The sequence below is a fragment of the Lepidochelys olivacea genome (assembly GCF_965140295.1).
Source record: "Lepidochelys olivacea isolate rLepOli2 genome assembly, chromosome: 14".
In the NCBI taxonomy this organism is placed as follows: Eukaryota; Metazoa; Chordata; order Testudines; family Cheloniidae; genus Lepidochelys; species Lepidochelys olivacea.
In genome coordinates, this window is record NC_140424.1 from 6559348 (window position 1) to 6586492 (window position 27145).

The 27145-nt window shown below is 49.2% G+C and overlaps 1 protein-coding gene across 13 annotated transcripts in view; it reads right to left on the reverse strand.

The window, feature by feature from the left end:
* The window catches only part of ARSG (arylsulfatase G), a 91511-nt gene that overhangs the window by 11436 nt on the left and 52930 nt on the right, over window positions 1-27145 (reverse strand). For all 13 annotated transcript variants that reach the window (XM_084648565.1, XM_084648564.1, XM_084648567.1 and 10 more), the window contains 4 exons: window positions 24327-24523; window positions 22383-22463; window positions 18332-18440; window positions 8413-8533 (listed from right to left, as the gene is read on the reverse strand). In XM_084648565.1, the coding sequence (XP_084504691.1) occupies window positions 8413-8533; window positions 18332-18440; window positions 22383-22463; window positions 24327-24523 (508 nt within the window). The remainder of the gene's footprint in view (window positions 1-8412; window positions 8534-18331; window positions 18441-22382; window positions 22464-24326; window positions 24524-27145) is intronic.

The following is a 27145-nucleotide window of genomic DNA, read 5'->3' on the forward strand; positions in this document are numbered from 1 at the left end:
AGCACTCTCAGGCTAGTATGGGCAGGCAGCACTGCCCCCATATTCAAACTAAAAATGACACTTTAGAACATTTTTCCATTTTCAGAGATTGGCTACTATATTTTCCCCCAGAGGAAAAAGCAGGATCTTAACATTTTCATATGCAGGTTGCAGGCGGAGAACATAACAGAGACTGGGTCCAACTGGGCAGTGTCTACTCAGTGTGTTTAACTCCCTTTGACTCAACATCTGGTCTTCTCTTTGCAAAAGCCCTTGTTGTCCCAGCGCGATGCGCTTTTATGGAGCGAGAAGCCTCCCAGAGGTTCACAGAGCTATAACACACCAGTGAGGTGTCTGCCCTCTTGCGTCCCAAAAAAGGGAAAGGAGACCACACAGTGGCACTTTGAGAAGACATTGTCAAGGGGGAGCTTCTTCAAACAACATGCTTTACTGCAGGTGTGTCGTTCTCCTGGCAGGCGGCAGCGAGGTAGAATAGCTGCCTCTTTTTTACTATCTATAGCTTGCACATACTGGAGCTCAAAGCAGTCAGGCCTGATTTCATGTCCTATAGGACTCCCCTGCAGATGGTATACTCTGCCCATATTTGGCATCTTTCAGGCAAAGACCTCCAAGTGTCTGACAAACAATTACTGATGACATTTGACAGATGAGAAACTGAGGCACAGTGAGGCTAAGCAACTTCCCAAGGTCACGCCGTGACTCAGCGGCAGAGCTGAGAACAGACTTACCCCCTCAAATCCCTGAGCAGCCAGACCCTGCTGGCTGGAAAAGGTTCAGGTAGGTGGGAAGGAGAAAACGAGCACAGTGCAGTGAAGCTAGCTTTCAGCACAGGCTCCTGCTAGCCTCGCAGCTCAGCTGGTGTCATCGTAGAACAGACACAAATTCACCAATCTCCCCAGAGATGCAGGGGGAAGTGTAGATGCTCGTAGGATCTAGCATCCTTCCAGCCCACTGCTCTCTGAGCAGCCTCAGGAGCTGGGATTACCATGACCTCTAGGTATTTCTGTGGCCCTCGTCGCCATGGTATCCTGCCTGGCTGGGTACCATTATTGGAGACTTTATATTAAACTGCTTACAAGTGCTCCAAATCCTCACAGTCAGCCTTTCTGGTGGAGGCAATCCCTGGTTCTGTTAAGCCGCCCTTGGAACGCTGTTACCAGGAGAGCTTTAGTGCTCAGGCTCTGGAATGCTGATTAATGCTGGCCTTTTGCAGGCCCCAGCTTGTCTGAAGAAAAGAGCGGGGGGGGGGGGGAATGAGGGAAGGACTGAAAAATATGTTGTTGAAGAGCGGCTATTTTAGTAGAATACAATGGAAACAAGTGACAGCCCCTCAGGAGGAGCCAATCAGCACTCTGAGCCTTCTCCTCAGGACAGTGGAGGTCATGGAAATGCTGTTTCTCATCTACTCTGCCCTTTTCTTCTTTCCCAACCAAAGGGAACATGCTTTACCCAAGGCCACCCCTTCAGGGACAGGATCTGGATTCATAAGGCAGCAAGCCTATACTGCACACTCCTAATGGCGCTGTGTAGAGTACAGTCCCCCGGCACAGGTATAAACAGCAGTGTAGACAGCTTAGGCAAGTGCCAGAACCTTAGGGTATGTACCCAGGTACGTGTCTGACACGGCTCTCTACACACCCAAGCAGGGCTCCCCGGTCTACACCGCTATTTTTAGCAGCGTAGTGTCCCACTGCCAGAGCCTTTCCCCACCATAGGGAAAGGCTCTGTCGGGGTAGAGGCAGTGGGGAAAAGCTCCAGCAGTTCCCCACTGCCAGAGCCTTTCGTCGCTGCCATAGCCTTTCACTGACACATGTAGCCCGCTTTTCACTGTGGTGCGTAGCTACACACTCTACCTTCCACTGCCCGTGGTGTGAAGTGTAGATATCCCTTCAGCGTGCCGCTTCTAGGCCTGGGCTACACCTAAAATGTAGGTCACCTCAGCTACCATGCTCAGGAGTGTGAAAAACCCACACCCCCAAAGCACCATTATGATGTCCAAATCACTAGTTATGCTGACCTACCCCTCGGTGTAGATGGAGCTACATTCTTCCATCAAGCTAGCTACCATCACTCGGGGAAAAACCACTTCCATCACAAGCAGTAAGCTAAGCTATGGGTTTATGCCAGTCCCCGTAGTGTAGACAGCAGATGGCTGGGTCAGGCCCATATCATCCTTGGAGTATCTTACAGTGTCTCTAAAAATTCAACCCCCCTCTTCCTATCAGATGTGATCAAAGCTTGAGCTTCCACCTACAGTATTTACTGTTCCCCGTCACTCTGGAAATTATGTACCCAGCCACACACAAGAGGGAGGGGAAGAAAACTTCACCCAAGAAAATTAGAAGGTGAAAAAAAAATCTTCAGCTACAATTAAACGCTTTTTACTGTAATGTATAACTAATCTGTTGAACTCACTGCTACAAGATGGGGGAAAAGTTCTGGAGGATCAGATATTTGAACAGAATTAGATATTAGACCAACATCATCATGCAGTTTCATTAGATATTATACAAATGTATAAAGGATATAAACCCTCATGCTTCAGGCACTAAGCCAACCAATAATTGCTTGTGGCCAGGAAGAAATGCCCCCTATTACCATATTATTGCATAACTGTTTCTTATGAAACATCTACTCCTTCTTCTGAAGCACCAGGTTGAACTGTCAGAGACGGGATACTGGACTGTTTGAACCACTGATCTGATCAGATATGGTGTTTGTCTAACATTTGGCTGGCTTTTATTCAAAAGAACCCTATGCACATGAAAAACATGGAGGATCCACACCAACCTGCAATCAAAAGAGAATTTGGCAATGGCTTCAAGAGTTATTCTCCATTTCCTAGACTCCCTGAGACTACATGGCAGCTACAGAATTCAAATGTACATTATTCTCCCATCCACAGTAATAATTCCAATTGGCGTTTGTTTTTAGGTCATGTTCCCTTCCCAAACAGAGCACTTCTTTCTGAAATCACTTTGACGTCTGTTGAATTTATGGACCCTGATTCCTATTTCCATTTTATGAACTGTTATCTTTTTTGATGCCCTGGGATTTTACATCTGTGTGTTGTCTGTCAGGGCAAAAGGCAGATAAATGAACACACTAATGAAGGCCATAATATGTTTTACACAAAAAATGCCAGGTTTTGGTGGGAAACTTTAAAAACCGTTGGGTTTGCTTTGTTTTCATAGACATTTCCTGTACAGTCCCCACCCCCACCGCTCAGTTTTTCAACAAAAAAATGGTTTTGCTTTCACTTTTCAAACCTGTTTATGGTACTGGGTTTTGGTTTAAAAAAAAAAAAACAGGGTTTGAGTTCTGCTTTTTGTTGTTAAAAAAAAAACCAGAAAATGTCATCAAAAATAATTTTTTTCCTGCAAAAATTTCCACGTACACTGAGGCCACTGTACACTGCACAAAAGAGCCTTGAAGTGGGAGTTAATAATACATTCACATCCACCATTAAGGCCCCTTTAAAGTAGCTGGACAACATAAACTGGCCTTAGGGCTTGTCTTCACGGTGGAATAATGCGCTGTACAGGGGTGTGATTTCTAAAGCGCGCTAACATGGAGCATTAATTGTTCCATGTTGATCCTGCTGGTCGAACTAAAGGTTCCCTCGTGTGCTTAATGTAGTGCTGTTCCAAACAGCATTATGTTAAAGTGCACCAGCAGGGTCTACATGGACGAATTAACGTGTAACATGTCAGTGTGTTTTAGACATCACACCTCTGTCAGCACGTTACCCCAGTGTGTAGACCCGGGGTAGGCAACCTGTGGCACGCGTGCCAAAGGCGGCCCGCAAGCTGATTTTCGGTGGCACTCACACGGCCCGGGTCCTGGCCACCGGTCTGAGGGGCTCTGCATTTTAATTTCATTTTAAATGAAGCTTCTTAAACATTTTAAAAACCTTATTTACTTGACATACAACTTTCTTTTTGCGAATACAGACTAACGCGGCTGTTACTCTGAAACCTAACAATAGTTTAGTTATATATTATAGACTTATAGAAAGAGACCTTCTAAAAATGTTTACATGTATTACTGGCACGCGAAACTTTAAATTAGAGTGAATAAATGAAGCCTTGGCACACCGCTTCTGAAAGGTTACCAACCCCTGGTGTAGACAATCCCTTAGCATAAATGAGAATCAAGCCCAGCGGGTCTCCCTGCATGCTTAAAATTAGGTCTCGTCTACACACAAAAGTTGTACTGATTTAACTATTGCAGTGGCGTGAACGTGGTGCACTGACTAGCATGGATGCCGTCACATCAGTATAAATTGCCATATACCAGTATGGCTTATCCCTATGCAGGACGAGGAATAGGCAGTACAAGTATATGGCCTTGTCTACACTTGAAAGGTTTGCTGGTATTGTTATACTCAGGTTAACCATCTCTAAAGGTAAGGTAACTCCCTTCTCTTCATGTGTCAATATATATTTATGCCTGTATCTGTAATTTTCACTCCATGCATCTGAAGAAGTGAGTTTTTTACACCCAAAAGATTATGCCCAAATAAATATGTTAGTCTTTAAGATGTCACCGGACTCCTTGATGTTTTCATCTCTAAAACGTCTATTACAATTCTTACTGCACAGGTAAATTGCTCATCTTAACTGAAGCCCTCTGATGAATGGCTCTAGTCTAGAGAATTGCAACCCATTACTACCAGGTACGTTACATGTCTAGTGATTCATGACTTTTTTATTAAAAAAAAACATGATCATTTTAAGTTTGAACTAAACTACTTAGTATGTTTCTATTACTAAGCGGGCATCAGGAATATTCCTTCGACATTAATCTACTGAAAAAAACCTATTTGTCTGATGCTTGTATCCATGATACATTTTGTATGATTTGTTTTTATTGCTAACAAACCTTATTCAAAACAGGGCACTGGCTGCAGTTCCAGAAGTGGCCTAGGTGGTACTGCTAGGGAATATAGGTGCTGTTGGAGCGGAAAGCAAAGGATATCTGAGTGAGACAATGTGAGGAGATGTACAGACACTGCAGTCAGCCAACTGCCTCCAAAATAAAAACAACCACCCCAATCAGCCGTCAGAACTGTGCATAAATCAGATGCTGCAAAAAAAAATAAATAAATAAAAGGAACTGGTTCGGAGAGGATGTGTGTCAAGGAAAAGCCTGTAACATCAAAGGCAGTTTTGCTATCACTGGCTCACAAGTACAAGATAAAAGGGAGTAGATTTTCATTGCAAAGTACTTGGCTATATGCACTCAAGCAGGGAGGTACAGTAGACATGCAAGCAGCTCTCCAGCATGAGTGTGTTGGGAGGCACAAGGCCAAGTGATTGCTGACCCATGGATGTCTCCTTATTAGAATATAATGCATAAACTCCGAGGCGCTGGATTGCTTTGATAGACTTGCCTACTTCTCTCTCTGCAGGGCGTAGCACACACCAGACCAAATGTATCCAATTGGCTGGAACAACTCAAGTCTCAGCTGGCTAAAGGATGGGGAGCCAGGCAACTTCAAACACAACTGGTGGGGCTGCTGGTTTGGACTATGGTTCAGGAGTGCACCAGTGTCTAGCTCGCAGACAGAGAACACACTGGAAATGGCAACAGCAATCCCTGGTTACAAAAGGCAGGGAGCTGAGACCAAAACTGGCTGAAAGGGTTGTCCTTGTCCTAGAAATAGCAATCTACTGTTTGATCCACATTTAATCAAACAGTTTCCTAAACCCGGGAGGGTCTGGCCCTGACAGGGTTAATTCATCCCCTATGTACCTCCAGGGAGAATTACAAAACCCGCTCACCTTTAAGGGAGTGCTCAAAAGACACAAGCTGATCATTTGAAAGGCCACAAAGCCAAGGCCTTCCGTGTTATCATCTCCGTGGGGATATTTAGAATAGGGCAGGACAAAACTCTAGCAAAATGCAGCATGGGGCCAACCCTGTACAGGCAGGGAAAGGAGCCAGAAACACAACAGTTTCCCATCCCATCCCATCCCAATTTCCTACCCTGAAATGCTAGGAGTCCGGAGGCTTTCTCAGGAACGCAAGTAGTTTGAGGCAGGAGTGTGATATTAATCAGTGAGTAACCACAGACAGCGCACATCAGACAGGCGGTAAACAGGAGACAACAGTCAAACTAAATTAGTACCCAATGCAACCTTTCAATATTTGTTGCTATTATGACAATCTAGGGTTTAAGGTCAAAATGTAACTTATTCCTTTGGGTAGCAACATTCCCGGGCAGTTCTCTGTAGCACTGCCTCGTAGCCTGCAGCCCCAGTGCTGCTGCCCCAATCCAGCACGGTGCTCTGTATTACCCCCAAGCCAGCACCACACTCTCTATTACCCTGCAGTCCTGAGCACTGCGTTCTCTATTGTCCTGTAGCACGGCTACCCTGAGCCGCACTGCATTTTCTATTGCCCTGCAGTCTCTGCTTCCCCCGACCCACTATGGACTGCCTGTCTATCATTTCTTCTTTGTGACCCGTCCGCAGCCTCTTACGCCCCCTTCAGTTTCCTCTCCCCACACTTTTGGAAATTCCCAAGCCCATGCTCATCTATCATGGCTATTATATTTCTCTGGAACTGCCTGCAGGCTTTCAGCCACTACTGGGCAAATAACCACTCGAGATGGTTAATTCCCTGACTATTGCTTAAGTACTGGACATGCTCTGCTAATTGTAGCATTTCACAGTGGCCCATCACTATAAACTCATTATAATAAGGTCTATCAAAACTCATACAGCCAAATGGGCTTTCGCCATATCTCCCCCACCTCCGTTGTTTATCTTAGGAGTCAACAAAGGGTTCCATAAAAAATATTAAATTCCAAATACGCAATGGACTTGGAGAGCAAATCCAAAATCCCTACCGGGAGCCAGATTGAGAAGCTCCCAGCAGGGCAGACTTTCAAAGCAAAGAGCAAGACTTTAGTTGTGGGATGCTCATTAAAGCCCACTGGAGTTCTGCAGCCAAAATCTTGTGTAACACTCGGAAAATGTGTCCGTGTAATGGCTGTCCTGCTAACTGCATTTCTCATGCGTTAGTGAGCTGTGAGAAGGTCCTATTGTCATGTGGACTGAAAGCTGCAGGATACGGGACTGGCTGCCCTACTTACAAATTGATAATGGACATATTGCGCAAGCCAGGACTCAGAACGAATAGGAGCTTAATCGTGACCCTGTTTGTCAAATCAAGACAGACTCACGCTACTGGCTTCAAGTGCCTGGGATCTTTGTTTATCTCTAATTCTAGTGCTACAGCGACCCAAATATCACATGGGATGGCATTCTTATCACTGCATCTCAGCCATGAAATGCACAGGGAGAAAGATCTGAAAGGTCAACTGCAAAGCAAAAAAGGAATGGGGCAAGGGCCAAGTTCTGCACTTTAGCCCGTAATGCCACATTGATGGGCCACACACCCCCGCTAACCAAACTGCTCAGTGTACAAATCAAGTTTTAACTACTCTTTTAAAAAAATATTTTCTGTCCTGCCCTGCCCTGCCCCACCCCACCTCTGCCATGAAATCCAGTCTGTGACATTCTGGCCAAGCTGGGAAATGCCAAAGGAGCCCACAGAAATGTGCAGTTCCAAATTTGGTAAGGTTAATTTGTAACTGCCATCTTGCTGCTAATGGAGTGTGGTCCAGTGGGTAGCCAGGAGACCTGGGTTCTATTTCTGGCTTGTCCACTGATGCGCTGTGTGACTTCAAACAAGTCCACCATCCCCTCCTATGCTGGTCTATCTTGTCTACTTGCATGATAAACTCCTGGGGACAGGCACTGTATCTCATTGTATGTCTGTATCATGCCTGGAATCTCAGCTGAGACTTCTCGGTGCTACTACTGTGTACTACAAATAAAATCAAGCCATCGCAGATTCTTCTTCAACCCTTCCACCAGTTCCCGGCAATCTCCACAGTGCCCTGAAGAGACCACCCTGTCTTGAGTGAAGAGGCAGCTCAGATTCCAGGCTAGCTCAGCTTCAGATCTCTCTTGAATGATGCCAAGTAATGCTGGGCAGTTGGTAATATGGAGTCCTGTCATGTGATGTCAGACCTGAGGCCAGTCAGAGCCAATTTACATAAGACCTCAAAATGAGCTGGGATGGGAGTCTGGGAGATAGGGAATTAACAGTAGATTCATTATGCTAACTAGCCCTCTGCACTCCACTGCTCCCCCCCCCTCGCCAATCAAACCACATCCCTACGGAAGCTGGGTCCACAGTAGAATTTCCCACCATTGTACCACCGCATGACTAGATGACACAGTGGTTAAAGTGGTGCCAAGCTGTCCACAGCAGCATTCCCACCGTGACGGCCCCAATGGTAATGCTCGCATGCACAAGGCCTAACAACTAACCCTCACTGAGGTGGTGTCTGTAATTCCCCCTGCAGCTGAACCTTGAAGAGAGTCCACTACATACCTTGTGCCCTTGGTGCGACTGCCCAAAGAGAATCTCAGACACGTCTGAACCATCGAAGCGCCTGTTGGGAGGGACGCTTGCCTTTGCCAGGGACACCAAGGTGGGGAAAATGTCTGTGGTGCTGGAGCAGAGAGGAAGATTTCATTAAAACATGGATGCAACGTCCTGGAAAAATCCCATCCACACCCTGAGCTTGGAGCAAAAGAAGTTGAGCCTGTCCCCCAGCGAGCCCTTCCCAGGCCTAACAGGAATGTTGGGGCATATGTGGGCCTGGATGCTGGGGGAACACAGGAATTCAATCCTGCTGCTTATCAAAGCTAATGGCACTTGTGAGTAAGGGCACCCATCCAAGAAGCCTGCCAGAATCCCTAGCCTCTGCGTATTTAATGAAAGAGCCCTGGTAACGTGAGGCACAGCTTGCTGTGGGCATGCTCTGTACGGGAGACGCAATTGCCTTATATGCCATAGTGATTAGCATCTTTTTAGGATAGTGAGCACATGTGTGTGAGATGAGCCAGCACATCTTACACAGATCAATCTGCCAAAGAACACAGCAACTGGAAAGAGCTCAGAGGCCTGTGCCCAACAGTGACAGGAGACACTAAACAATTTCACTACTAAAATATGGGACAATGGGTCAAAATGGGCTATACCCAGCATCCCTGTAGAACGGGGCTGGAGCTGTTAGGGAACGTAGTTTCTCTCGAGGTACTTATTGGTCTTTTCCACCTCTGTAGCACCTGAGCACCTCACTATCCTCACTCAATTTGTCCTCACATCACTCACGGGAGGTTAGGAAGCATTATCGTCACAGACGGAGACCTACGGTCACATAGAGCGTCTGTGGCAGAGATGCTCCCTGGGGCAGGGAGGTCTTTTTGTCCTGTGTTTGTACAACACCTAGGTGCTACCCCAGTACGCACAATAATCAGGTGGGATTTGAACCCCAATTCTCCCACGTGCCAGGCCATGCCCTAACGCCTAGTTCATCCCCTCTGCTGGCATGGCTGAGTATCTCCTGCCAGAAAGGAACACAGAAGCACTGCACTCACAGAGGAATCCTTTGGGCCTCCAGGTTCTCGGATACCTGGGAGTCCACATCAAAGAGGAAGCTGGCCAGAGATACTGCAGTTGCGGCAGGGCCACATAACCCTTTATGAAGTTCCCCAGAAAGGTGCCAAGTTCCCTTCTGAAGGGAAAGTGCTAACTCAGTCACTTTTCACTCCAGTCACAGCAGATCCTGTAACCTAGGAAAATGTGGTCTCACTTACGCATCGCACACAGGAACCATAGAAACCAAACTGGAAAATGAGAGCAGTGCTGTTTTGTGCCCTTATACTGAAAAGCCGTCAGCATTTCCACCATCATCCTCTCTTTTCAGGGGGTTACAGCTCAGCCACAAAATACTGCTCTGGGCTAATTCTTGGTTACTCCATGTACTAAGATCCTGCTCAGGGTGTGACACACACAGAGGAACAGGCGTCCTGCCACCCAGGAGCTGCACAGTATAGACCCGTAAGGCCAGGAACAGGAAGGGTGGGAGCTTCTGCCTGCTGTTTGTGGACTGCAGCCAACTTTTAATGTGCTGATTGTACATGAACATGGTCTGATGGACTGAGCATGGGATAGGGACCAGGAATGCCTAAGCTCTTGCCTCTGCTACTGACTTCTTGTGTAGCCTTGTGGAATTCATTTATACTTTCTAGGCCAAATTCATCACTGTTATAAGCAGGCACAACTCCAGTGAGATCAGCAGCAAATCTAGCTCTCTGAATCTCTGTTTCCCCTCATCTAACCCTCACTTTCTGTAGCTCTGTTTCCCTTCTAATCCTTCCTGTTGTTGGCACAAATATGAATGCACTCCCTGAGGGCCACATATGATTCCTACCATCCTCTGGCGTGGACAGCCACCTTAGCTGCCGGTGAGCATGAGCACCTGGCAATCTAGCATGATCAAAACAAGCTATGTACCAACTCTGGGGACAGATGTGTCCTCCCATGGCAGCCCCCAGTCCCTTATAAAGGAAACAGGATGTCAGCATGGATCAGTGACATTCCCCAGAGCTCCCTGGACCACGTGCACAAGGAGAGGAGAAACATTTCATGTTTAAAAGCGCTTCAAGACTTGCAGATGAAAACAACCAGGTAAGAGCCCAACGGTGTTCATGACCTGCTTCGGTAAGAAGCACAGGGGCTTGGGGTTTTAAAGAGGGCTAAAGGAGTTAGGCACTTAACTCCCATTGACTTTCCATGGTAACTGGGAGTTTGGGACCCTATGAAACCTGTAGCCTGTGCTGCTTTGACTCTGAAACCTCTAGCAAGTAGCTTCGAGAAGGCCCCTTACGCTAGGCTCCCACAAGAGTTACAACAAGGCTGCAAGAATCGGGGCACAGGGCTTCCATCGCTGGCGCAAAACAGCAGTGCGGATCAGCAATGAAAGCACCTCTCTTTCATCAGCACATTCTCCTCCTCAGGGGTTTATTCTTGAGGCGGTAAAGGGCGTTGGACACAAGAACAGATAACTCCCAGCCCGAGAACAGCTGCCTGGAAAGCGCTGCGTGTTCTCAAAGGCTCTTATCCCCCGCATGCCTAAGGCACCTGAACAGGGTGGTAACTCCCTGCTTGCTGAAAATCCAGAAAGGTCTCTGTCCCAGTCACAGCACTTACAGACGTATGATGGAGTTGGCCAGGGTGGGAAGAGCTCCTTCGGCCTCTCGGACCTCCAGGCAGCTGGGCTGAGCCAGGTGGGTAAACACCTCCGCTTTAGGAAGTAAACGTTAGCGGGGGGCAGGTTCCACTGATCAGACACAAACCCCACTGGCAGGAGCTCCGAGTCCTGCTGCTGATTCCTTGTGATCTCAGGGAACTAGCTTAACCTGCGTCTTAGCTTACCAGGCCCAAGGAAGGCAAAACAACCCTACAACGTCCCTGTCTCACAGAGGCCCTGGGGGGTGGATTGCTACTATTGTGCTCTGGGCTGGAGCAGAAGTGCCATGCCAAGCCGCAGTAAGAGTGCCAGGTATTACAGGGCCCAGGCCTGAACTCCTGACTCAACCAGCACTCCCGCACTCCCACGGAAGTCAAGGAGCATGACTGGACACAACAGGAGTTTTGCCTGAGTGAGCACTTCTGGCCTGGGCCCATTGGTACTATCCCAGTTGCATGAGCTGGAAGCAGAGGAACCTGAAGCTCCTATTTCTCCAGCTGCTAAGAGACCGAGCAGCCAAACAACGCCGAGGAGAGCAGAAAGGCAGGCTCAGTCTAACACCCTCTCCTAGAGGCTGGCTGATGGGTGAGGCAAGCGAGGAGGCTGTTAAATAAGTCAGGCTCCAACCAGAGAACACTCAGGCCTCATCCCCGGGGGAATCCCACCCAGGCCAACAAGGTTCCATCAACCTAGCGACCGTTGCTAGGGGAGGTGGGGTTCCTACACCAACGGAAAACCCCCTTCCATCACTGCAGGGGGTCGCAGTGCTGTAGCTACACTGCCTCAACGACCATAGTGTAGACATGGCCTACGGCTCCCATGGAGCCAACCCCGAGGCTGCCACCTGCCTGCAGCTCCCCCTGCTGGCCAGGCGAGCTGCAGATGCTCTGCACCTCTCAGGATCCGGCCCTTAGCATTACCTCTCAGAACAATTTCAAGACGTTATGCCAAAAACGGGTCGGAAACAGCAGCCAGGCCAGTGGAAATGATCAGAGACTCAACGCTGGAAAGGGACTGTGTACGGGGAGAAAAGAGGGATATGTGAGAGGGGCACATGAGACCCGTTGGCCATGTTAGAAACAACCACATTTCACCAAGTCACAGCTCTTGACCATGGTCCCGATTCTGCAAAGGGACCTTCACAGCCTCACAGGCAGATGCCTTTGCGGGATGATTTAATGTTTACACAGGAGTGCCCACAGGGCCCCTTCATGCTAGGTACTGGGCAAACTCATAAAACTCTGCTCTGAAGAGTTTACAGTCTAAACTCAGGGCTGGTGCGATCTGTCTTGAAACCACACACGCCTGGGGTTATTCCATAACACAGCTCAGGCTCACCCAGTTTTGTGGGCCTTGAATGGGAGCCAAGCTTTGAGTTCGTAACGCCCTTATTCCTACGCTCTATGTTGCATGTGACACTGTGACTCCAGTTGTTGCTGTCAATCTCTTTCCCCCATCCCCCTGTGAGCAGTCTCCCCTGTGACTGGCTTTTGATCATGAAGGTTTCAGAGTTCTCCGGGGGTATCACGTTCCAACATCCCCTGCAGATATGAAGTGCAGATCACAGATGTCAGGAGGTTTCATGCTGTAACAGAACCTTTGATGACAATTCATCTTTCCTGTCAATGTTCCAGGTCTTCAGCTCTAACACAAGAGCTCTTTCTTAGCTGGTATCTCAGGATTCAGAGTTCGCTGACTGCTGAGCTGGGAAGACACAAGCTGGACGTGCATATCAAGGGAAGAAGAGACTTCTAAGACTGTTGACGAAACTCCAGCCATGAACCACTCCCCAGCCAGGTCAACCAGCATAAATGCACTGCAACAACTCTGCTTGGGGTCAGCTCTAGACTGAAAGGGTTAACAATTTGCACTTTAGCTCTTGTTTCAAGTTACCTTTGGTATTTTGAAGGTGCCTGCAATAAATATAAGGGATGGTACCTCCTTCCCTGGGATGGCAACATCCAAAACACAAAACCCACTTCCTTGGCTAAGAATCAATGCAGCTGTTCCTGACAATTTAGTACACGGGGGACCAAATCTCTCTAGGTGAATGTGCATTTGCCGCTGTGCACAGGGCCGGCTCTAAGTTTCTTGCCACCCCAAGCAAAAAGAAAAGGGTGGCCAGTATGCCACCCCTGGAATTGTGCCGCCCCAAGGACATGCTTGTTTTGCTGGTGCCTAGAGCCGGTCTTGCCTGTGCAATACACATATGTGACCTTCCAAGAGCTGTGTGAAGGCCAATGTGGTGCAAGAGGATGAATCTCAGAAGTAAAGCTAGGAAAATGTGGCAGTACTGAAAGGGGAAGATGCTTTTGCCTACATAACAAACACTTATAAGGAGACCTGTGGGTAAATAAAGCCATTCAAACTTTCTGCTTAGGGTCCATGTTTATTTGAACAACACTGGAAGTTCTGACTCTACAAGTATTTCTTCCAACTCATTGTAGGGAAAGAATCAGGCTGAATATTTCAAAATAATCAATGAAGCAGAATAGCAAGTAGCTCACAAGGATCCTAGATGACATCATGACAGTAAAAGCCTTTCTCTTTAAGTCCACCTCAAACCATATTTTGCTGATGATGGTACAATGTAGACAGCTATGCAGCAATAAAGAGCTATTAAGCAAGATACACACCTGTCCCTGCAAAAAATACTGCAGAATAGCTTTGCTCAATCTGCAGAATTTTGCCAAGAGAGTGTGTAGTAAAGGATGGTGCAATTTGCTTCTTACTAATCCCAGTGACCTACTTCAAGGCCCTACTTTTGACTAGTGAGGAGAATGGTAAAGTCATGGCAGGCTCTACTAGTTAAATTTCATTAAGCAAAACAGGTTTCAGAGTTACAGCCGTGTTAGTCTGTATTCGCAAAAAGAAAAGGAGGACTTGTGGCACCTTAGAGACTAACCAATTTATTTGAGCCTAAGCTTTCATGAGCTACAGCTCATTTCATCGGATGCATACTGTGGAAAATACAGAAGATGTATTTGTAAGGAGAGTGATCACTTTAGATAAGCTATTACCAGCAGGAGAGTGGGGTGGGGGGAGAGAAAACCTTTTGTAGTGGTAAACACCCATTTTTTCATGGTTTTGTGTGTATAAAAACATCTTCTGTATTTTCCACAGGATGCATCCGATGAAGTGAGCCGTAGCTCACGAAAGCTCATGCTCAGATAAATGGGTCAGACTCTAAGGTGCCACAAGTCCTCCTGTTCTTTAAGCAAAACAGTTAGCCACGGCAGATTTCAGTGGAAACAAGCTAGTAGCTGCATGTTTGCCCTGGCACACAGGACGACAACGTGTGTGTAAAAGAATACAGAGTGTCTCAGCATGTTTTTGTTCAGTTCTGACTTGCTGTCCACGGCTCTGTGCCTTGCTGTCCACTGACCTAGACTTCCTTCAAGCCTTGCTTAGCACTGCTCTGCCCAGGATAGCTGCACAGAGTACAGACTCAGTGCAGGGCATTCTGAAGCCAGCCCAATGAATCTGAAGGAGCTTCTACAGTATAATCCATAAAGGGTCCGATCCTGCCGGGCTTATGCAAGAAAAGGGCCCATATGTAAATGGGAGCTCTCTGCATGTAGAATTCTGCTGCAGGATCAGGTCTTTAAGAGATTACACTCCACATGGGCCTCCAAACCTCACTCCACAATGGCCTTCTGAATCACCATCCTTTGAGGGTGAGGGGCAACCTTCATCCACAGAGAGGTTTCCCAGTCACATAAAAATGCTGCTTGGCTTCTTCCCCAATGGGAGCAAAGCCTTAACCTTGACTGCTTTAATTGAGGCTGGAGATTTCACCTCGTGCACCTTCCTCCTGCACTCAGATCCATCGCTCACAACTCCACAGGAACGCTCCATCTCCTCCCGGCCAGGATGTTCTCCCAACAGTCTTTCCCAGCACCATGTAGTGCTGGTTGCATTAGCATCCCTGACCGAGAGACTGGAGTGCAGCCAAGCTAATATACAGGTGTGCCTCTTTCACAATGCAGCCAGCTGCTTGCATTTCCTGGGCTTGGCGTGTTGCATCTTCCCCTCCTTCAAGGTGATCATTTCAGGTAGCACCTATGCTCTCCAATGCCAGTTGGGATCACAGGACAAGAGAAGGGAAAGACCCATCCAGACAGTCCTTGGGACCATGCCCTTGCCAGTGCAGGGGACAGAAATACATGGCATGCTGCACAGACGTTAGCTAATGAATCTTGGCCACACCTCTGTGCAATGGAAAAGGTTTATCATTCCCACTTAACAGGGGGGTGAAATGGAGGCGAAGAAGGACTGAGGCCAACATTTCCAAAAGCATCCACTAATTCTGAATGCCCAGCTCAGATGAGCTGCTTTATTCATCAGCCTGAGACACTGAGTGCCTGGTTTTCAGATGTTCAAAGCACCCACATCTCCAGCTGGAGTAACTACGTCTCAGTATAAGGCCCAGGGGAGGAGAGTTAATTCCTGCACCAATCTGAGGTGGGCACAGGGACTGATGGGGAGTGTAGCTGGTGGGAACCCTATCCTGGGCCTGGCAAGTGTCACCTCAGCCTGCAGCACAGGTCAGATTAGCCACTCGGGCTGGTAATTTCCACCCTGATTGCAAGAGTCCCTCTGGGCCATGGTAGAAGTGCCACATCATGCCCCCTACCCTTGGGCTCCTGCAGTCATGAGAGAGTAAAAGTCCCGGACACAACAGCTTTGCATCGCCGGGGGTTTTGCAGTTGCCTGGACTGGGACTCAGGAGACACCAATTCAATTCCTGGCTTACTCACAGACTTCCTCTGTGACCTTGGGCAAGTTACTTAGTCTCTCTGAGCCTCAGTTTCCCCTCTGTACAGTGGGGAGAACAGCCCAGCCATTCCTCACAGGGGCGAGTGAGGATAATATCCATTAGTGTTTACCATGCATTTGGATGCCCCATAAGTACCTAGAGAGGCACCTAAGAGCAGAGGCCTCAAACTGGAAAAGACTGCCTCTGGGTGCGGGCCCAGGCCCCTGGGTGAGCCAGTGGTCATGCTGGGGCACAAGTTCAGAGCAGCAGGCCACACTACTTCTCTAACTTGAGAGAGGACACATCGGCAATTCAGCCAATAACAGATCTTGATCTCTGCCAGATTTCCTGGAGGTGGATTCCTATTGGTTTAATGACAGCAAAGAGAAATACCCTGCAGCACTGGGAAGACAAAGATGACCTTTCTGTGAAAATATCTGGATCAGATTCTGTAAGAAAGGCTGCTTCCAAAACAAGCTATTGAGAGATCAGAGGACAGGCTAGGGTCCATTGCTGACCTGTCATGGGGAAAAAGAAATCTGGACAGTAAACAACCTGCACTGTTTTGAGGTCGAGTGTCAGGCAGAGAGCCTCACAGGCAGGTCACAGTACAGAGCCCTTCCTGATTGGTAATGACAAAGATTATCACTCACTCATATCCACCTGGTGTTCTCAGTCCCTACCTGACTGAGGTGTCCCGCACTCTGTGAGACACAAATCAGTGTCCTTGTCGGCAGTCCAGCCAGAGGCGCCTGCAAATAAGAGAGCCTGAGAAATCAAACTCTCCTGTCACCCCTAGGGAAAATCTCTCCTATGAAGGGGGAGAAAGCTGGCACTGCTGTGGTCTCTACTACACCTTCAGTCCCCAAGGCTCCCAATGGACTGCCTTTAACTGGCATGAACGTCTGGTATAAAACCCCACAGCCTTGGGATAACTTGGCCCTTTACCGTATCTGTTCGACTGGTTACAAAATACCAGGGCTTCACTTTGTTCCACATCATCGTATATACTCCCACTTTTCCTACAACTGCCCTGCCCTTTGCCCCCAGTTTGCGATTGACATTCACTAATGCCCATTTATTGAGGTATTGATTTACGTCACCACCATGTGCGTCTCCACCGGATGTGGCCAGTGAGTGGAGTTCCCTAAAGACAAGCCGTCAGCCCTTCACTTGCAACATCCTGCCTTTTGTTGGTCTGTGTCACACACTTGAAGTTAGTTATTTAAACCTCCTTGGAGTTTGTTGTCTTTAGATTTCCTTGTCCAAGACTGACTCCCCGTCAGTGCAGAGGGGATAACTGGATGCAGGCCAAGCTAGAGGCACTAGACCTGTAGAGCCCTGCAAATCTGCGGATATCTGCTTTAGGTCCACAGATACCCGCGGACCATGTTTGCAGCTCAGATGCGGATACGAACCTTGTATCCGCACAGGGCTCTATGGATCTGGGCTCATGTCAATCTAGTGACTGAGAACCCATAGATCTGGGTGCCAAATTACCCCAGGCTCCAGACCAGAGTAGCTGCACTGTAGTGCTGTTTGCTGCCCCCAGCATGGTGAGTGCGTTTCACACGACAGTACATAAGGCTGGATTTCCCGCCCCTGGGGCTGTGCGGGACTGGAGAATTTCATCTTTAACAACAACAAAAATCTGGAACTGGGTATTTCTGAGAGCCTGCAAGTGCCCTTCAGCCCTCTCCTTCTCTAGTCCAGCCACAGCTGTGCGCCCTGAAACTCTGGCAGCTTCCTGGAGTTATCGCTGTCAAACCTGCTGGACTGGGTCTGGTAGACCTAAAAGCAGCAGGTAATCCATAGTCTTTCCCTTCACCACTCAGAGCTGCAATGTGGGCTTTACACTCTTTCTTAGAGCATCCAGTCCTGGCTATCCCTTCCCCACCCCACTCCGTGACAGGGGACCAGGCTGTGCAAACAGTTGCTCTGATCAGTTGGAGCAGAGCTTTTTGTGTATAATCACAATTCCTTTCTTCCCTGCAAGGAGGATTAATCTTTGGAATGTTTTGCCTCAGGCTGTCCTGGCAGGGTTCACTGGGCTGGCCCTCAATAAGAGAAGGACAAAGACTTGGATTCCACCAATGCTGCACCATACACACGAGAAGCAGTCCTTCACTCCGGTTTTATCCACAGCCCAGCTTGAGGTCAGGCAGGAACACCCTCCCTTCCCCCAGGCACGCTGGCAGCGATCCTGGATTTTCCTCTACCTCCTTCTGAGCCATTGAGCAAAGGCTCATCTGTCAGGACCAAGCCGACAGATCGTGGTTTGCTTCCCAGTGTTTAAAGCAGAAATGCCAGCAGTTTAACTCATGCCCTGAGAGCACATTACCTGCTTGGGAGAAAGACTATGTAAGATCCAGGCCTCCTAACGCAGGCTCCCAGTCCTGTGCTTAGCTCATTAGACCTCACCTAGGGAAAACAAAAAAGTTTTGTCCTCCTACCTCAACAGTGCAACGCTTGACACATTGGCAGGGATCCTGCCAGGCCAATAAGCCAGTGCCGGAACACGATGTCCCCCTTCCCAGGTCGTTTGCTTGGCTGCACTCCCACCTGGAAGACAGACAGGTATACTCACAGCGGCCCTTCTGCACAGCAGCTTTAGGTTAACCCAAACCTCTCCTGATATAAAGTAAAGGAATTATTCAGCGCCACGGATACTAAACAAATGACAAAGGAGGAGGATTGCATCAGAAATGTGAAGCTAGGTCAGGAAAAAAAAAAAAATCCTGCAGCAAAGTGAATTCAACGAGTAACTTCCTCCCAGCCCCCCCAGTTTCTTTAGGATGAAATTCACCCTGGGCCAGCACCAGACCCATGCATGGCTTAAACCCTGTACATTTTGAGTCCTTCCAACATTTGGGGGGGTTAAAAAGGTTACAGAGTTCTTTTTTCAGAGAAGGAAGAGAGAGAAAAGTTAGCTGGATTTCCCACTTTCGCCCTTTCTAACGAAGATTTTGGGTAGGAAAATGGACTCGATGACCCGGAGGTCCCTTCCAGACTAAAATTCCTAACAGTGGTACCTTTTACTTCTCATCTGTTTTGATGAGAAATGGAAAAATTGTAGAGCTGATTTCACAAGACACATAGCTGGGGTGACATTATTTCCATAAGCCTTTGATGTTGTGTGAGAACCTAACACACAGAGAAATGTTTAGCTTGCGGGTACTGCTGATTCGGTTTTGTTTCTATGTGCAGGCCTCAGGGGCTGGCTATGGGGGTGGAGGGGGAGCGGGGTGTACATGCATGTGTTCATACAGTACCAACTGGAAACAACTCCAGTACATGAAAGCTGCACCCTCCAGATTGCTGATGTATACATACAAACACATACCTGCAACTTAAAACTAAATCCCTTCTGACCACATCACAAACAATTTCCCCTACTCTTAATTACCCACTAGTTCATTTCCCAACAAACCTGGGTCTACCTCTAGCAAGGGAGGAAATATAGTCCACTGGCTAGAGCACTAGCCTAAATAAGTCACCAGGACCAGATGGTATCACCCAAGAGTTCTGAAGGAACTCAAATACAAAATTGCAGAATTAACTGTGGCATGTACAGTAATCTATTGCTTAAATCAGCCTCTGTAACAGATCTTTAATTTGACCCTCCGTAGTCCAAATAAAAAGAGGCCCTTGTGCTTTTTAAATAACGGTTCTCTTGTACCAAGTTACAGCTGGGTTAACTGAGACACAGTAAGATCAAGTGATTTGTATACAAACCTGTAATGAGTCATAGCAGGCAGCAGGAGAGAGTCAAGGAATATTTACTAGGTGTGCTACCCATACCACATATTGTGGTGGCTTTACTTACACAGGAAGCCAGAGCAGCCTTTTGACAGGTTCAGGGTGACATTTGCAGTAGTAAACACTACGCTGAAGCAAAACAAAAGAAACAAATCCACATGGATTTTTCTCAGTGATAAAGGTTGCACAATTATGTGATGCCATCCAATTACAAAGGTCAAGGCTTTCCACAAAAACTTGACACCAGACAGAACAGAACATTCCCTTGCAAGTAATAACAAATCCATCCCAATGATAGGCCAAAAACTAGGACGTTTCCAGCGGGGAGACGGCACTGCTCCCCCTTTCAGTGCGACTCCCAGGAGAGGTACAAAACAGGGGGAACCGTGCAAGGGGGACACCGCCCCCACATGCCTGGGAGGGGTGATGGTGGGTCCGCTGCTTCCTTCCTTAGCAAATTCAACACACCTCCAGCACCATCTCATGCGTCAGGTGCATCGCCATGGAGACATCAGGGTTCCATTGCAGTACCAGCCCTTCCAGGGGTTCAGGTGTAACAGCTAAGGGCCCACCCAGCCAGAGACAGGGAGACAGTTTCCCCAAGGGGTTGGGGGCTGCTGAAGAGGAGAGGGAAAGCTTTTATTCTGCTGTGCAGAGCTCATCTCATGGAGAGGCTCATCTAGTGACCGAGAACCCATAGATCTGGGTGCCAAGTTACCCCAGGCTCCAGATCAGAGTAGCTACACTGTACTGCTCTTTTGTAAACTTGCCAGCTAGTTTCAGGCCTCACCCAACCCATTTAAAAAGCCTGGTCACCACAGGAATGACACTCACCACACTGACAGCCTCCCTTGTTCCCCTACACCTCTACCCAAAAAATCCCAAACACCCTCTCCCAAGCAGAGATTTGATCCCAAAAAGGGAGAAGTAGCAGAGACATCATGAAGTCCAGCAGGCACTTCACTATTGCTTTTGATTTTATGTGGAAGGGGCTCAGGTACGACACTGATGGGCGGCAGTCTAAAACAGGCAGACAGATCACATGCTCTGGGGATGTCAAGATAGGCAAACCACATCCATAAGAACCCAAAAGAGACCTGAGGCAATAGAAGAGAGATCAGCACCTATAGGACTGAGATGCTATAGAACAAACAAAGATATTAGAGTCACATCGGCACTTTTCTCACTTTGAAATATCTATAAATATTCCTTTTTTGCATCCAGTTTAAGATGTGGGATTTTAAAAATCACTGCTCCTGACAGGTGTTTCTATATCCTTATGGAATTTCTCCCCTTTCTGTGAGGTCTGGTCTGTAGGGTTGTCTGTGAGCAGTGGGTTGCTAGCCCCGGTTTGTTGTTATAGGGTTGATAGTGGGTGCCAGGCTACCTGTTATCATAGGCTTGGTTGCTCATAGGTGTGTTGGGCTGTTGCTAAAGATTTATTTTTTTATTAGGTAAGAAGAGAAATACAATCCCAATTTGCTGATTTTTAGGAGGTGGAGACGGAGAGAGGAAAAAAAAAGTGATAAAAAATTACCAAGCAAGAATTGCAAAAAGATGCAAGGAACAGGGAGTGCCCCTTGTTTGGCTGGCCAGGCCCACAGCAGCCTTTTCTCAGAATCCCACAGCAGTTTCCGCCGGGCCTCTACTATATTTGGAAGATGTCAGGAAACAGATGAGGAAAGAGATGTTGCCTCACTCCGCTGCCCCCTCCCCTTCCGTCCTGGAGCAAATGGGGAAATGTAACCCGACACACGTTCACAGTGCGTAACACAAGCAGAAGCGGGAAACACCTGAGTCATGCTGGAGACTTTTGGCAGCTTCTGTGTAAATGATCAAAGCCACCACACAGATGGCTCCCCCGGAGACAGCAAACACTAAAACCCCACCTCCGTACAGTTAGATTTGAGGGCTTACAATGACACACACTTACAGGCCTGATTTCCAGAAACACAGAGCACCCCTGGCCCCTGCAGAAGTCAGTGGGAGCTCAGCGCTTCCAGGACAATAAAAGCCAAGCTCTAAATAATTCTCAGCATAGTCAGAGCACAGGTCTCCGTTGGGTCACCTCAAGAGCTGGGTGGGCTTGAAGTCCTTGTATATGCATCTCTCGTCAGGGCCAGATTATAGTTTTATATGGAACTAGAAGCTAGAGTATATGACACTATAGGTCCAGATCCAGGGACTGTCAGTTAAAAAATTATGTTTGCAACTATTGTGCAATAAGAGAAAAGCTTGAAATGTGAGCCATGTGTGAACAATACCTGCCTGAGTCTGCAGACAGCCTAAGACAATAGCTCCAAGAGGCGCAAACTTCTCCAGTCATCTTAAGATTGCTGCTTCCATAAGAAGTGGTAGGGCCATGGCATGGGGGCGGGGCCAGGAAGCTCCATGGGCATGTGTGTCCAGGGCCCCGGATTGCCTTAATTCAGCCTGATGCCCCATGACATTTTGGGGAAACACCTGCCATTTCGTACTAGCTGGTCCATTCTAAAGGCAAGAAAATTGCTCTTCAGAAATTGGAGCTCCGCAGGTAAATCAATCCATGGCAGAGATGGTGCAGCAGTAGCCAGACAGCTGGGAGTGAACTCTGCCAGAGGCAGGGAAGTATCCTATCTCTCCCTTCTGCTTGGTGGCCAGATTTGAACAAGGGCCTTCCAGGAGCAGGTCCCTCCCCGCTCCCAGCTGGTCACATGTGATGGCTACCAAGATGCTAACACCCTCGCAAGCAGCCTTGTCGGTTACCTCGTTGCCTTTGCCATGCCCCGGAGAATGGGCCCACGTTCCCTGCAAGCTCGCACTTCTGAGCCCAAGGGCCGTTGTCTCCTGGAGGAGAGAGAAACATCTTGGTGAGTAACAGCCAGAGACAGACAAGTTGGACTGAAACACAGCGAACGAATCAGACCATGAAGGCCATGGGAGAGAAGCCAGCTTCCATCCCTAGGGCAAAAACTCAGATCAGTTCCATCAAAATGAAGCGTTACTCTGATTTCCACCTGGGAAACTGAGTGAGAGTGGCCCAATCTCACACAGCTTCCACGGAGCAGATTATCTGGTGGCCTCTCTCAATCGAAGGTGCTCCAGACAGAGCCCCCTGATGTTTAGGGGTAAGTGGGGAGCTGCTGCAGATGATATTTGCTCCCCATGGGGAAGCTCATACACCCTTTAAAGAGGCAACCAATCCCCTGCTTTCCTCCTCTCCAGCACCTGATGGCTTTTTACCTCGGCAGGCGCTTGAATGAGGACTGACTGAATGGCTGACAATGGAGGTTATTTCCAAATAACAGGACCATGTTTTCTCAAGGGGGCTGAACTTCCACTCAGGAGACTGAGTCTAAGACAGGGAGGGGAGAGGGGGGAGGACAATAGCAATTTGGCGTTAATGAGCCGCAGAGCTGTTCCTGTCATCGGAATGGCAATGAAGCAAGACATCCTCATTAGGGAGGCATCTCAGCAAGAGCGGATTTGGGTTTTTTAATTAACGGGGATTTGAGGTTTAATTTGTAGACACGGATGTCCAGGTTCATCCGCCTGCCTGAAGTGGGTCAGCTTGGGGCGGGTGGGGGGTGGGGAGGCGGTTGGAAAACAAGTTGCCTGACAGAAGGGATCGTTGCTGAGTCTGACAGAGCAGCACAGCCCTGTGAGGCCCAAACCCTGCCTATAAAGCCAGTGGGGGAGTTCAGCCTCCCTAGCAACACCCCAAGGTGGGTGAATCTGACCTATCCAGGCAAATTTACTGCCCCCATCTGCACGGTATCTGAGTGCCAGCGGACCGGCACCTCAGGCAGGGCCTGACCAACAGGAGAATCCAGAGGACACGCTCTGGGGATCCCGGCCTCCATTCCCTGCACCCCCCCAATTTCAAGGGCAAGAGGAGTCCCCAAGTTTCAGGGTGGGCCTGAAAGCCAGTTTCTCAGAGTAACCGTGTTGCTCTCAGTGGTGTCTGCTGGGTCTCACCTGAGGCCAGGCACCAATCAGCATTTTCAACAATCCAGCTTTGAGTATCGCTCTGGGCATGCAACCGACCACATCTCCTCAGTCCATATTGTGCCTGCAGCTCCTCTTGCCCATTGCTCCCCATCTCCCTGGAACCCCACTTGGCCAGGAGAGGGTTATTCCCCACCCCTGTTGTCCCTCCCCGATATTTTGGATTACATGGGGCTTTCCCATGCAAAGACGACACTCTTACCCCTTTCTACCACGCACAGCCCCTCATCCTGGGTTCTCCTTGCTCTACAGAAGGGCCAGGGAAGGGGATTCAACAAAGACGGCAGGGGAACGTGAGACAGGCAGGCTAACAGGAATGGAAGAAACAAGACCAGTAGAGATCCTGCTTTCGGTTACACTGGTGCCGCAGCTCCCAGTTCACACCAGAATAACTGAGAGCAGAGCTTGGCCTGTGGCTTTAATACTGTTTAACGCAGATGAATACAAAGGAACAGAGTTCATGGAGGATGAAATCCACTCCCCTGTGCAGAGGCCATGAACAAGTCCCCACCCCCCAAATTAAGCCCCACTTCAGCCTCTAACACAATGCGAGGGCCGTCCCCAAGACGGCTTCCCATTTGCACGTGGATGCCCTTCACCCCTTTCTCCTTCAGCCCTCGCCTTGCCTGCGGATCCAAGCAGTACGTAAATGTCAGTTATCGAGATGATCTGCTGTTACTGGAGCTGGTTTTATTGCTTCACCTGTGAACCAAAGGAATGTGTTTTCCTTCCCACAGCCGTCAACTTTGTCCTTTATCCGTCCCACCAGGGCATCCATCTCCCTCAGGCTGGCTCGGTATGGCCCAGGGAATGAAGAGCTGGAGGGAGGCTGAGCGAGGACCAAGGGCACGTGCATATGGGCCAGCGCTAGGTATAGGAAGAACGGGCGTCCGCTTTCACTAGACAGGAAACACAGGAAGTGTGTTTAGCACGTTGGTTATGAGAAAGGCGTGGGGAGAGTGCAGAGCCTGGGCACGGAGGGCAGGGCAGGGGGAAAGGTTTTTCACAATCTCTAATGCAGAAGGAACTTTTACAGAAGGCCACCAGTGGGTAAGACACTGCACTGGGACCCAGGAGACCTGGGGCCTATTCTGGCTCTGTCAGAGATGCGCAAGGGTCCCCAGTGTAAGTCACTTCACCACTTGGTACCTCCATTCCCCCTCCCACCGTCCACCTGCCTTATCTATTAACATTGTGAGCTCCCTCTCACTCTGGGTTTGTACAGCGCCTAGGGGCCCTGAACTCAGCTGGAGTCTTGTGGCTTCACCTCATAGGCCTCTGTTCTCGCAGCTGAGGAAGGTTAGACAGAACCTGCTGTGGCCAATCAAAGACGACACTCTTACCCCTTTCTACCACGCACAGCCCCTCATCCTGGGGCTCAGCACCTTGCTCCCAGGACTCTCAGCACCTGCAGCTTGGGAGGAGAGAGCTCTGGGCTGGGAATCCAGCCTGCACCAGGGCATGGCGGTGCTGGGCTCCCTGCAAGGGAGGAGAAGTTCTTGGAGCACAGGACAGGGAGCTGGGGGCTAACAGGAGGAGTCACATGAGGCAAGCAAACAGGCTCTGTCCCTCCACGATTTTTGGTTACAGCCTCCTGAGAGAGCAAACCCAACACCACTCAGAAGCAAAGGAAAGGTCCAGATGAACCCAGCCCTGCATCCCTGTTCCAGGCAGAAGCCCCTCCTCTGCAGGAATGAGCAAACAAGATAGGGGATTTGATACAGGGGGTCTCTGTGCCTCAGGTTTAGTACACATGCTCCCCTAAGCAGCGTCTCTTTCTGATCTCTCCCTCTTTGTCTCCAGCCCTTTGGTCCAAAGGCCGTTCAAGGCAAATTACAGTAAGTCCAAAGTCACCCAGTCAGGTACTTCACACTCCAGGCCCGCAAATCTCCCCGCTCTCCTAGGGTCAATAATCAGAGCAAGTGCAAGCTACGATCAGCGCGGTAATAAACATGGCAGGCAGTCAAGCCCAGGAAGGGGACCTGTTTCTAAGGGCTGGCGAGCACCCAGCCCTGTATGGGTGCATGGAGTGGAAGCAGACACTCTCTCATGCCATGGGGCAGGGCCCAGGCAAAGCCCCAAACTTCGACACACAGACTGAGGCAGCCTAGCGCAGACAGCAGCGTTGGATTCCCAAACAGGGCCCGGGCAGAGGGTTGACCTCACCCACCTTTCTGCACTGGCCATTCCTGCCGCTGGGATGGTGTAGCAGGGGGCTGCACACCTGGATTCACTGTGCATGCCTCAGAAGCCGGGTTCTGGCCCTGGCTGGATCAGCCCCGCCTGCCCTCCCACCCTCAACAGGAGCAGACAGGGAGGGGGAGGGATGGAGGCTTTTCGGCAGATAAAATCTATGTGAGAGGCGAAGCACAAGGAAGAGGCCAGCAAACCTGCCTCCCAGGTGGGTTCAAGCAGCTTCGGCACCTGCCCTGGAGTCAAGCAGCTGCACGAAGTCCCAAAGCCTCATTCTTTCCTGTCACTGGGCGAGAGTCAGTTTTTCCCTGGCGCTGTTCATGCATCCCAGAATTTTATTTGCTTTTCCCCCAGTTGCTAAGCGCCTGCTGCATCCACCACCGCTCCTGGCCCCGCCTGAGGAACCCGGGAGCGCGGGGGCTGTTTCCTCGCCCCGATTTCACTTCCTAAGCTCATTTCTTGGCAGTCAGATGCACTCACAGCTTGGCTGCCTTCCAGGCCTAGTCTCTCCTTCCTGGCTGCCTGCAGTCCCCCAGCAATCCGCAGAACAGGTTCAGCAGCCGCAATGCAAGCTTCCTCCACCCTCCCCCTGCCAACATGCCACAAACCTGACCCAAAGGGGCCACACCTAGGGCCTTGCCAGCGCAGACAATCTGAGGGAAGTCTCTGGCTGCAGATCCAGGAGCTCTCTCTCCATTAGCTAGAGCAGGAGTGCTAGCCTAGGCCAGGCACTGCTGTTTCTACCACCACATCCTCTTACTCTGCTCTGGGGGCTGACTCTGAAAACTAGCTCCTCCACTTGGTGGAGCTGTACCATGCTAGGGGGATGGTGGGAGTTTTCCCTCAAATGGTCAGTCCTGCGTAGGAGAGGGCCATTCTGTTCTGTAATCTCGACTTCAGCAAGAATTCCCACGGCTCTGCCCCCCAACCCCACCAGACCCCATGACTGCAGAGTTAAGGGTAAGGGGAATTACAGAGTTTTGGAGGGAGGCTCAACTCTCCTTCCCTTCAAGAGATTCTGGGGCCATCTGAGGAGGAGGATGATAATGAGGTTAGGCCATGAGCTTAAGACTTGGGAGCCCCAGGTTCAACTTCCTGCACCACCCCAGACACCCTGTATGACCATAAGCAAGTCATTGGCCTCTCTGTGCCTCAGTTTCCCATGTGTACGACTGGGACTGCCAAGTGCTTTGCAATCTACTGTGTTTCCCTTTGTTTTCATTCCCCTGCAGAAAACCAAGGTAAGATCCGGACCCCGCTGCATCAGGAAGTAATTTTACAGGATTAAAACACAGAGGGAAACAACCACGTCAGCAGGACAGTGGTGT